Genomic DNA, 12123 nt, shown 5'->3' with positions numbered 1-12123 from the left:
CCAGAACACTTGGATGGATTGGAATTGAGGCTGGTTGTAGTATGAAATTAGTTACGACATATTGAGATGATTTACATGTATTCGGATAGTAAAATGGTTCCCTCTTTACTGAATTATTCTGTTCTTATGAGTAGTGTCTAGTACTGTTTAAAGTTGTTGACTCAATTGCTTCACTGTTACTCTTTCGTGGAGTAGATTTAAGGTTTGAGTTAATTATGGAGATTCTCGTATCCCTTGAAAAAGTTACCTAGCTCATACGAGAAAACAAGTTTTAGCATAAACAGGTGTATATTATGGAGATGTCAAATAAGGGCCTCTGATGATTCTTGGATCTTGCAGTAAGCTCCTTTCTTACAAGGAATGATATAAACAGAATACCAGACAATATTACAAGGATTGGATTTTCCATTTACCAAAAATATTGCTGCAAATTTAAAAGAAAACTGAATCTTAAACAACGTGGCAGCCAATTAACTACCGATGACCCTAGTATCACAACAAAGGGAAATTTTGCAGCCGAGGCAGCTGAGATCTGCTACCAGAATTACAGGCTCAGTATTATAGCATAACAGAAATACTTGAAAATATAAAAGGTAATACGACCAGGATCATTACATTTAATTGAAAACATGCTATACTACCAAAACTGCACAAAACTTTACATCCTACAGAGCTATTACATGAAAACCGCAACATACAGCTTTTGCATGAGCCGCCGAATGTTGGGAGATCGGAGATGTGAACATGTTACAGGTTAACTATAACAAACCTAGAGATCTATTAACAGATAACTAATTGGACCATACATGAATGAGACCATGCTTGTTGCCAGTGTAGATCTCATTCTTGTCCTCATCGTAGAATAGAGCAGTAACATCTTCGAGCGCTTCCTGAACCGTACTCCTGATAGAAGAATGGCTTGCTTCTCCACTTCTGTGAGGACAAATCTGGAGAGCTGGATCATTAGCAGATATCTTGGCAATGCACTTCCCTGTCAGGATGTTGCTCATGTTGATAGATCCAACAGTAGAAACTGCAACAATGAATTTCTTTCAAGTGAATCTGCCGTAATATATGGAAGAAGCAACATCTGACATCTCATGGTTATTGAATGAAAAGTTGTATTTTGAAAATAAAAGAAGAAAAAAGAGTAGATATACCTTCGCCTTCTTCACATCCTTGCTCAGATTTGCAGTAGGAGATAATCAAATCCTGGTCAGTTGTGATGTAAATATTATTGGTATTACAATCAGGATGCCACAGCAGATGATCCTCAAAGGAAGTAACTAGCTCTCCCCGGAAATTCCAAACAGCAACTGTTCTGTTCCGGAATGTCAAGAAAAGATGGTTCTCATACAGGAAGATGAATGCTGCAGGCGTCATGAAGTCTATCCGGCTAACTTCAGTCAAAGCTGAATTTCTTACCTTTTTAAAGATTGGAGATTTTTAGTAACCTAAGGATAGAAAAGTACGATAAATGAAATGGAGGGAAGCCTAGAAGTACATACATCTAGAATCTGGAGGTTTTCATTTTCTTGCTTCACCAGTAGCTTCTCATTGAAAAGCTCAATAAAGTCAATCTTCTTGTTGCGATGCAACAAGTGGTTGAAAGACTTCAACACTGTTCCATCTTCGATTGACAGTATCTTCAATGGAACATAACCAGGTGTTCGATCAAATATTAACAGCATTATTCCTGGACTGCTAACCAAACAAATAAGAACATCTAAGAATAAGAACTGTGAAAGAGATTTTATATATATATATATCAAACCTTGGAAGAATACAACAAACACATGAAAGAAGAAAAAAATAATAACCTGATCTTTATCTCATGCACATTCTTATCAGATATCGAGTACAAAAAGGAGTAGTTCTTTAAATCAAAAACCTTGTAGATGCTGCAAATATCAAACAGAAACATATAGTAGGTTACAAATAATCTTGATCATGATCATGATTGAAGATAGCAGAATTTCCTATTGAAGGAGATTGCTCACCCATCCTGTGCTGAGTACGTAAGCACTTTTGCATTTACATCGTCAAATTCAACAAAACCAGGCCATTTAAGTGATTCAGTTTCAAAAAGCGGGTACCCAGCATTTAGTTGATTCCTCCTGATATACCTGCCAGAATTTGAAAATAAATTCTAAAAATGATAAATAAGTAATCATGCAATCAAAGATTGAGTTGAAACAATGACGACTATTGCAAAATAATGGTATATTCTACCATTCTAATCTGTTGATTGTTTACCTTATATTTGTAACCAAATTATATAGGCAGATTATAACTATGGTAAGTTGATGTCAGGCATTGGACAGGCCAAGAGATCACTATGCTTACAAATAAATGACACAAGTGTGGTTTTCTCTTCTTGCCTGGCTAGAATTTCATGCGAATCTAAAGGTCATGCACTCATGCTATAAAGTTATGAATATAGCCAACTACAGCATGGATAGCAAAGAGAACTCAAAGGTCTAAACAATAATACCCTAGTAAGGGTAAAAAACAATAAAAAAAGGGGCATCCAGCAAGTTAGTACAGATTGCTATGGTCTATACAACTCTGCCAATACAGACTAGGTTGCATGTTTTAGCAATCTGCTATATGAGATAAGGAGAGTGCGCCGACAGAACAGAGCATCTCTTTTATATTTACAAGGATTAAATTCCTAATGAAATAAACTCTGCATAAATATTGATTCTTACTCTATAGGAGTTGTCCTGCACTTTAAGGAACTGAAGTGATCTGATGCATAAACTGAGACTGTAATAAGCGAATCATTGTTCTTGTTATAAAAGAGGCTTCTAATCACTTCATCTGGGCTTATATTCAGGAAACATATCCTTCTGTTTGTTGCTGCAACAAAGATCAACAAGTCAGTGACAATCAGAATGAATCGCAATCTTCATCAGCATGCTACAAATGCAAAAGGCTTACTCCGACTAAAAGCAGCACATAAGCCAGACTGTGCAAGGGCAAATATAACATCCTTAGCTGCAACAATCTCAATGATTTTAGATCTTTTCTTTAAAATTTGTAACTTGACAAATAAATGAACATTATGATCATAGGTATCGAACTCCTCCTGCATCAAGAAGAGGGGACAAAATAGGACAGTTAAAGCTAACAATGCAATTCTAATATGCCACAATAGATAATTCTAAAGCTAAAAAACAAATAATAGTGATTTCTATAAAGTTATCCATCTCACACTACATCTGCACAGATTCTGGTGCTCATGTTTCCAAAGTTTGGCAGGATAATACTCCAAAATGATGATTCATACATGTCCAAGACATAATCTGATCTTGTTTGCTTCACAGGAATTGACTTGTTTTGGATTCATGCATGATAACAATCTAGTCCAATTATCTCTCATTCTGCTGTGACTGCAGGACAGCTTCAGAAATCAGAACTTCATTGGAACATTCAAAAATTCATATCATTGTCTCCAAAATGCTCATATAAGCAGCATATTAGGTAGAACCACTATAGGACAGCCTAGACATTGATTAGGACGTCCACTTAGTTCTTCACATAATGGTATACCAAATGCATATCTTCAAAACTTAAAATTAATCAGAAATATTCCCAATATGATGGATTTTAACAGCCTGCTACTCTTTTAATACCTGAGTACAAGAATGGCCGTGCAGGCCGATGGCACATGTCGTCGCCGCCCCATGCAAGAGAGGGAGAAAAAAAAAAAGAGGGACAGGGAGCTTCCACCGCTGCCGATAGTCTTGCCGTTGCCGCCCCTTCTCTCCTTTCTTTCTCTCCTGCGTGCCCTAACTTAACATTGAAGACAACTCAGGATGGGAGGGGTTTAAAAATCTTAACGGATTGGATTGGGTCGAGAATAAAAGATCCACAAAGCAAGTCTAATTTAAAGTAGTAGATCAAAGAGAGAAGGTTGGTGATGGTAACAAGGAAAGAGGAGGGCGACGACTTCATAGCGACACTCCCCGTCATTACTCGCCTCCTTAGGCCGCTTTGTAACGACGGATCAATGCTAAGAGGTGAGAAGAGGGATGTTGTGTGGCACCCCTCGTGCCACATGCCGATACTAGACCGACACGACTATCATTGGTTGAGCATGCTCTTATCTATCGTTGGACCTCCGTCAAAAACACAATTCTTTAATTTTGTGGTTTCATGCATTAATATTGTAGTTTATAATTCATATCTAATGGTTTTTAATGTTTAAGCTGCCGCAATTTATGGAATCAAAATGTTTGCTCAGGAAGACTTTACTATGTTTAAAAGGTGATATTGGATAAAGGGTTTTCCTATCCCCCAACTTGACCAGTTTTCCACTTCATTATTTTGTGTGTGTGTATATCTTATCACATCAAATTCCATTAGTGTGTCTTGTGTAATGTTTGCGTCTTGCACTCTCCTTTGTTATTCCTAGTTATGGAAACAGCAGTACCATAAATCAGAGTAAGGTCGCATGCAACTTGCCCTATTTCCAACTTGCAATTTCTATTTTGGCCAATAATTTGACAAATACTACAAGCAATTTCTAGACAATTGACATAGATGACAACTCAGTTTGTCACTTCTTCTTTTTTCACCCTAGAGTTGTGCTCTAGCAAAACCATTCTCTTTTTTTGACGTGATAAACAAATTCACTCCAACTAGATATTACATATATCTTTTCCAACTCCAAAATTTCCTAGCCTTGAACTAATTTATAACCAGCCATGGAAAAGAAGAGAATCTCAAAAATTCGTGTGTTTATTCCCGCAAAGCAAACACAACAAACTCTAGTAGAAACGCATCGATAAAAACAAGCTTCCAGAAACAAATCTAGCCACAGAAAAAAAAAACCCTAAATCAGGCCAAATTGCAGGCTCCCCAAGCAATCATTTTATTAAAATTTTCTTGAACCAAGAATGCAATCAGAAATTGCTCAAATATTTCAGCAACCTAATCACCAAAAAGAAAACCTAAATTTAAACAGGAATCAGATTACAGAGAGAACGGAAGACAACAAATAGACCTGGAGCTGGATGTTGCAAAACCTCTCAGGAGAATTGGAGGCCGCGCCGCGAGCCAGCCGAGGACGGCCGCCGATCTCGCGACGCTGGAGCTTTCGCACTGAGTTCATGCAATCCCGCTCCCGTATCTTCCTCGAATCAGCAGCAGCGGATTTCCCCTTCTCTTTTCCTCGCCTCTTCGCCGTCACTCGCTGGCGAACGCGAAGCATGGATCTCTTGTGGTTCTCCATCTCCCTCCTCCTCCTCCTCTTTCTCCTCCAACTTCGACAGCAAATCGCGAGGCTGAGAAGACGAGAGATCACAGAGATATTAGGGTTAGGGTTTTCGCAAGCTCCATGAGAGTATGGGAGGAGGAGCGGGGAAAAGAGGGGAGGAGGGTTTGTTTACTTCGCCGCTGCATTTTGGAAGGGATTTAAAGTCGTGCCGGATGGAATTTGGACTATCCGATAAGCCATCTATTCGATCCGTCAGTTTTATTCATATATATATATATATATATATATATACCCTTTCGAGTTATTTTCCAGTCAAAAAAAAAAAAGAGAATTACTCCATCTTCTTCTTCTTTCATGCATTCATCTCAGCTTTTCTTATTAAAAATAAATAAATCTACGTAATATTAAAATATTAAAAATTTAACTTCTAATTGTCAAAAAAAAATATAACATGTAGTATAAAAACTAAGAATTTAAAGGGGTGTTTGTGTAAATATTAGATGATAGTATAAATTACACTTATATTTAAGGGTGTAAAAATAAAGTAATTGATTTTAATAAATTGATTCTCTTCTTTTTATTATCGCAAGAGTGAAGTCATTTTTGGTATGTAAAAAATTACTTTTTTAAATATATATATATGGAAACAACTTACACTATGACTGCCAAATTTAATGATTTTAATAATAATAATAATAATATTATTATTATTAAAGTATGCAAAATAAGATATTTAAGCTCTTCTGCTGGTAATTAGGCAAAAGGTTCTCGTATCAATGATGTGATCATGAAAAAGATCGGTTGTTTGAGTATTACTAATCCACTTATTTTAATCGGAGAATAATTGAACTTAGACTCATCGCTAGATTACAGTTATATGTGAATGCGTTGAATAATATTTTGAATTAATTAAACTTAGACAACTAAAAGTATTATTATTATATTTATACATCCTCTAAAATTATGCTTAAGATTGAAATGCCTCGGATCATTGTTCATATTAAGTTTTTATTATTTTTTTATCTATAAATTATCACGTGTAAATTATACGAGTGTTATTCTTATATTTTAGAAGAAAAAAAATAGATAATAACTTAGCGAGTTTATATGCCAATTATATATAAAAAATAATGATAATTAACGAAGTTTTAAGCATAATTATATGGTAATCTTTTTTTTAATGTATAATTAAAATTTTATGCGAGATGGTAGTATATGAGAAAATTTGACTATTAATAATTATAGAATAAAAGCATAATATGCCGCCACGTAGGAAATCTTTCGGATGAGCCGTATTTTCCATTGTAAGCCCTCCTAAATGAACGGACCAGATCGTCTCACGATCGACCTCCCATCGCGAGAGAGCACGACTCCTCACCGGCTCCCGGTGCGTTGTCCCATCCTCGAGTATCCGAAAGTGACTTCCCAGTTCCCACCCTGCCCACCATCATGACCAAAAGACCCTCCACTCCACGCTGCTCCACGTGAGTCGTGACAAACGAATTTGGATGGCATTGTGGTAAGTTTACCCCCTTAAGCCCCACAGGTAGAGGGAGATGGGGCCATTTTGGGAATTCTCCCTTGAAAGGCACGGTACACCGGTGCGCTCCACGTTTAGTGCCCGCCGAGCTTATATAGAACACGCATGGGGATCGAAGTTCTCTTGCTTATTTTGCTCTCTCTCTCTCTCTCTCTCTCTGTGGACCAAAAACTTCTCCGGCTATTCCAAGGTTCCGTGGATTTGGGCTTCTCCTCGGAGGTACATTTCTGTGACTTTATTTTTCACTGCAACAAAATCTCGGAGGTAACGTCTTATTTGAACCACGACGGCCAGGGACTTGCTTTGAAATGGGTTTTGGGTCTCTTTGGTTTATGTTGTTTGACAACTTCTATAACTGCCGGTACATCTTTAGTTACTAGATTTGCTTTGGGAGTGGATTGGAATGGTGTTGCTGTTTGGGATGCCTTTGTTTGTATAAATTGCCAACTTCAACTGTAGAGCAAAGGAAGGTTCTTGCCTACTCTGTTTACATCGCTTGAGAAGGTGTAATTGGACTCAAAGTTTGTCCTTTTGTTCTGCTCCTTATCTTTGTAAAATATTTGTGGAGAAAAATGGTATTTTGAAACTAATTGGTGGCTGCATTAAATCATTTTCCTCCGATTAGTTCTATGTTTCTACTCTGAATGCTATGTCTTTTTGCTAAGGATATTGGGTACTGCTTAAAAAAAATGGACATTGTTTCTTGGGTCTCTTTTGTTTAGGTTGTTTACGATTGTTACAATGGTCGGCTCAGTTTCTGGGGCAGTTCGTTTGAAACTTTTGGTTTGTGTAGCTTATTTGGTTATGCTATTTTTCTGTCATATTACCTACCTTATTAGACATTTGCAGCCAAAATATATAAACTTACCTGGATGGCTCATGCCAAGTTCATTCAATTTCTGCAAACTCAATCTTCTTTCTTTTCATTATTGTGGTTTATGTTGGATATTACATGCCACTAAAAATTTAACTTATTATTCACTTGATTGCATCATCAGATATACAAAAGAAGAGAGCAGGAGGAAAATGGCATCCCTCACTCCGGGAGTACTAATAAAGCTTCTCAAGTACATAAACACTGATGTAAAAGTGTGTGGGGAATATCGATCTATTCTTTTACAAGTTATCAGCATTGTGCCTGCTCTAACTGGCTCTGAGCTATGGCCAAACCATGGTTTCTTCATAAAGGTGTCTGATTCTTCACATTCAACATATGTGTCTTTGTCTAAAGATGATAATGAGCTTATTTTATCGAACAAACTACAACTTGGACAATTCATCTATGTTGACAAAGTTGAGCCTAGCATCCCCGTTCCTATGCTTGTCGGGGTGCGACCCGTACCAGGAAGAAATCCTTGTGTTGGGAACCCAAAAGATTTGATGCGTATGTCAGTACCTTCTGGTATTCCAGAAGCAGTGGATTATGATGGTATTAAATCAGATGAGCTGTCTGAGGGAGAAAAGGAAAACCCACAAAAGAGATTGGTTATTAAACAGGAGAAGGCTGTGGTTGCTTCTCGCTACATGCAAGGTATTTCAAACAATAATGGAAGAAATGGTAGTATGGAGTCTAAAGCTGGCATTGATAAAGTCAATGGAAGCGGAACCTTTCCTGAACTAAACAAGAAGGTTATACCTTCAAAAGTCAAACAAGAGATCAAGTCCCAGGTATGCTTATCTTTTGATAGCTTATTAGATGTATAAACATAATAAGAGCTCAATAACAGAAATCCTAACCAGTGAGTTTCTTTCACCTACTTATATTAGCTTTTTAAAATCCTCTGAGGCATTGTATAGCTTCGATTTGTAGCAATACAATAGTTAAAAATACATTCTATTGTCGTATGTTACAAAATCAAAGATCGAGTATGATGTATTCAAAGCAGGAAAAGTGTATTGTTTCAGACGGTTGTTCTCTAAGATCATTTGATTATTACATTTGGTGCTAGTGTTACAGGAGCGGTCTAATGCTACTATGTCTAGTCAGAACAGTTCAGTTACATTGAAGCAGGAAGTTTCCAAAGACAAGAGAAAAGAAGCTATGCCAACCAAAACGTGCTCATCTGCCAAGTCTGTTTCTACTGTAAAACAGGCAACATTATCCAATTCAGTTTCCTCTGCAAGCAGTGGTAAAAGAAGAATTCTGGATACCACCCCTTGGGACTCTCTTCCAGCTTGTCTAATCAAAACTGGAAAGGTAAGTAATATATATATATATATATATATATATATATCATTCCCAAACCACATCATATGTTATCTTGGGTAGAGCTTTTGAGTGTATCATGCAGTCAATGATTTTCTTCTTTCTGTTGAACCATTTATTAGTTATTGTTGGTTAAATAACTGGATTATTTAGTTAGATGATTGTATGAAGTATAAGCTTGTTTACTTGAGAATTGAGAGAATTTCAATACGTAAATTTAAATATTGGAATAAAGTTGGAAGTTTTCCTTGTTTGCAAACTCTGACTAATGTACTGCAAGAAAAATATCCATCATTGATTCTAAATGGCTGATCTTTTTGACATGGGAAAAATAGTACTTACAGCTGACAGCTGTCTCTCTTTAGTGAATCTAGCAGTTACATACTTACCTTAATATTAGACTTGAAAGTTCAGTGTTATAGTATCTTTATCAATTATCAAATGAATCCTTTTTTTCATTCTTATTTTTTTCTTCTCAAATCTCAATAATTCAATTTTATTTTGGTCTTGCGCCAATGCTATGATCATAAATCTCTTCTTCGGTCCCTCCCTCCCTTTATCTGTTTACTCATTCCTTTCTTTGTATCTTAACAGGGCATTGTGAGAAGAAAAAACATGGCTCTTCTGGTAGCGGCAATGGCCCAAAGAGAAGCAACCGCAGCTGCATCTCTTGTTAAGGGCCTTTGGTGAGCTTGTTGGTTGCAAATTTTCCATTTTCCTTTATAACTTTTTGTGCCAGATTTTATGTTAATTCTTAGTTTACAAGCTTAATCTATATCATGGATTAACTTCAGCTTAAGGTAACTGATGTCCCCAAAGTCTTAAATTAGCATCTACTTATATTCTCTTACGTTATTAAATAATAGCACTTAATCATCTTTGGCTACTTAATTCTTCCTTCAGCTCAGTTCTTTCACCTCATAGACGAATGCTTATTCCTTTAGCAAGTAAATGCTTCATCTCTCTTCCTGCAAACTGCCAACAAGACCCAGGGTTCATGGGCAGTTCCATTGCCATACAACCTGTTGGCAAAAAATATGGCTCAATTGCTAAATGTTCCAAATCTTTAGAACTAGGGACCATCTTATTTTCTTAAACCCTGGTTTATTTGAGATTAAGGAAGAAAATCCAGAATATTTATTCTAGATTCTTACTCTTAAAATTATACCTCTAATCTCGATTAAGGTATTTTAAGGTTTACTTGTAATATGGAATAATAGTATAATAATTACTATTTATATGATATAAAGTTGAAGTAAAGTATAAATTCTAAATAAAAATTGACTCAAATATCTTTGATGTGACATAGAAATTCAAATTAACTATTCCCATTTCTTATAGACATACAATGCATACTTGAATAAAAAAGGAGATAAGTGGGCGGTAAGAAAGAGGAGATAGGTAGAAAAAATTGAGCGAGTTGATTTGTGGAATGATATAGATAGGTGATATAGGAAAGAGGAGAGAAGATTTTTAAAACAATTTTCATAAAATCAAGAATAAAATTGTAATTGAGTTTGTCTAAAATAATTTGAATAATATTTCTAATCTAGAGTATGAATAATTTGATATCTCTTTAATTTAGAGTATTATTCCCTAATTTAGAACAAGAAAGTAGATAATTTTGAAGCAACTGGGGGCTTAATGAATCTCACTACATAAACTGCCAAAAAACTTTTTGAAGGGTAAAGTTACATTCAATTTACGAAACAATATCAGATGTAAGATATGCACAACAAAAGGTTTTTCTACCTCATTATTTTGTACTTCAAGAATTTATGCTTCCAAAAGGATGCATTCTTCTCTAGATAATAGATGTCTATGTACATAATTATATTGCATCTCGTATCCTTTAACTATTGATTTGATGTCCTTAAAAGTATCTTTTAGTTACTTGGTTTTCAATTATAGTAGGCACTTAAATATACGTAATTATATAGGGTATGTTACTGTATATAATTGGAACAATGTGGACTGAGATAGAGATGATGTGCTCCTTCTCAAAGATAGAAAGTTTTAATATTGCTTCTTATTTTTCTGATTTTTCCAGCTTATAATTCTACTTTTCCTGATTTTCCAGTATATTTGCTGATCTACGTAAGTCCGCTACCGAGGTGAATCCCCAGATCTCTCTTACCAAGTTCTTTCAGCTGCAACAGGTCATAAATCATCCAATTGGAGTCGTTCAAAGACACAACTCTGAAATAACTAAACAACCATCATTGAACAAGGAGAAGTTGAACAAGAAAGATTCTGTTCCTCACAAAAGAACTGTTGTAACCACTCCAAAGCACTTGGAGGAACAGCAACCTTCAGCAAATGAAAAGATTGAGTGGGCTAGTAGGGATGGTATGAAGGAGATCCAAGAAGTGTTGTGTACCCTCAGGAAAGAATCACAGTCATGGTTCTTGAATTTCTTGGAGGGTGCTCTTGAAACTGGGTTTAAGTCAGAGTCTCAAGTTAAAAAGATTACAAAGGATCAGTTTGGAAGGCACTCGAAGGACTCCGATGAGCTGATTGCAGTTACATTATCACAACTGAAGGATGCGAGCAATTGGTTAGATCAGCTCTGCAATGAGGTAGGCAGTACGCCGGATGGATTGGCCGAGACCATTGATCGCTTGAAGCAAAAGATTTATACTTGCTTACTTGGACATGTCGAATCGGCTGCATCAGCGCTTGAAGGCCGAACTAGTTGTCGTTAATTATTGTAAAGAGTGCCATCTTTGGCAGCGCTTTGATTCTTAGCTTAGTAAATTATCTGACTGCACTTCCATTTATCTGAGACAGAATTGTGCCAGGAAATCTCCAAATTGAAGAAAAGATATGGTGATCTGCTTAGATTTTTTTTTTTTTTTTTTGCTATTATTTCCTAAAATAATGTTGTGGCTGCTCAAAGGAAATTGATTGTATATGTGAATTATTTTTGTAAAGCTACTCTTTTCTACTTTCTATGATGTAAAAGGCTATTCTTTTCTTCATCTCACGAAAATTCAATTATTAGTGCAGTTATCTCTCTCAAATTCTAAACTATGATTCACCTTTTCTGACAGATATATCACATAAAGCTCATCTTTTTTACCATTTTAAGTGGAAATAAGAAAAATAGGTTATCTATAGATCAAAGAATGCTGAACAAATTGTTTTTATGCA

General features: G+C 36.0%; 2 protein-coding genes across 6 annotated transcripts; one reads left to right on the top strand and one right to left on the bottom strand.

Annotated features, from left to right (window-relative positions):
• Window positions 1-575: 575 nt before the first annotated feature.
• Window positions 576-5388, bottom strand: LOC140773641 (uncharacterized). 4 transcript variants are annotated; one of them, XM_073116302.1, is made up of 9 exons: window positions 5012-5388; window positions 3639-3794; window positions 2944-3091; window positions 2712-2862; window positions 2001-2126; window positions 1821-1901; window positions 1509-1704; window positions 1161-1425; window positions 576-1033 (listed from the first exon to the last, which is right to left on the bottom strand). In XM_073116302.1, the coding sequence occupies exons 1-9, from the start codon at window positions 5237-5239 to the stop codon at window positions 792-794; spliced, it is 1593 nt and encodes a 530-aa protein (XP_072972403.1). In that variant the 5' UTR covers window positions 5240-5388; the 3' UTR covers window positions 576-791. The 4 variants fall into 4 exon arrangements, with proteins under 4 accessions (XP_072972403.1, XP_072972404.1, XP_072972405.1 ...); XM_073116303.1 differs by having other exon boundaries at window positions 1509-1701; XM_073116304.1 differs by lacking the exon at window positions 3639-3794.
• Window positions 5389-6863: 1475 nt separating this feature from the next.
• LOC140772896 (uncharacterized) lies at window positions 6864-11965 on the top strand. 2 transcript variants are annotated; one of them, XM_073115138.1, is made up of 5 exons: window positions 6864-6983; window positions 7763-8432; window positions 8722-8961; window positions 9565-9656; window positions 11051-11964. In XM_073115138.1, the coding sequence occupies exons 2-5, from the start codon at window positions 7791-7793 to the stop codon at window positions 11673-11675; spliced, it is 1599 nt and encodes a 532-aa protein (XP_072971239.1). In that variant the 5' UTR covers window positions 6864-6983; window positions 7763-7790; the 3' UTR covers window positions 11676-11964. The 2 variants fall into 2 exon arrangements, with proteins under 2 accessions (XP_072971239.1, XP_072971240.1); XM_073115139.1 differs by having other exon boundaries at window positions 6907-7268; window positions 11051-11965.
• Window positions 11966-12123: the final 158 nt, after the last annotated feature.

Source organism: Typha angustifolia, chromosome 13 (genome assembly GCF_048772165.1).
Source record: "Typha angustifolia cultivar Huaian chromosome 13, ASM4877216v1, whole genome shotgun sequence".
Classification (NCBI taxonomy): Eukaryota; Viridiplantae; Streptophyta; class Magnoliopsida; order Poales; family Typhaceae; genus Typha; species Typha angustifolia.
The sequence above is the reverse complement of the archived record's forward strand: the minus strand, read 5'-3'. Positions and strand labels throughout refer to the sequence as shown.

Excerpts from the sequence above, each read along its gene's own strand:
- LOC140773641 (XM_073116302.1), bottom strand. The coding sequence starts at position 5,239 with ATGGAGAACCACAAGAGATCCATGCTTCGCGTTCGCCAGCGAGTGACG. Across the intron at positions 1,902-2,000 it reads ACGTACTCAGCACAGGATGG|CATCTACAAGGTTTTTGATT; the intron begins GTGAGCAATCTC and ends TGATATTTGCAG. Across the intron at positions 1,705-1,820 it reads GTGCATGAGATAAAGATCAG|CAGTCCAGGAATAATGCTGT; the intron begins GTTATTATTTTT and ends TTGTTTGGTTAG.
- LOC140772896 (XM_073115139.1), top strand. The coding sequence starts at position 7,791 with ATGGCATCCCTCACTCCGGGAGTACTAATAAAGCTTCTCAAGTACATA. Across the intron at positions 8,433-8,721 it reads AACAAGAGATCAAGTCCCAG|GAGCGGTCTAATGCTACTAT; the intron begins GTATGCTTATCT and ends CTAGTGTTACAG. Across the intron at positions 9,657-11,050 it reads TCTCTTGTTAAGGGCCTTTG|TATATTTGCTGATCTACGTA; the intron begins GTGAGCTTGTTG and ends CTGATTTTCCAG.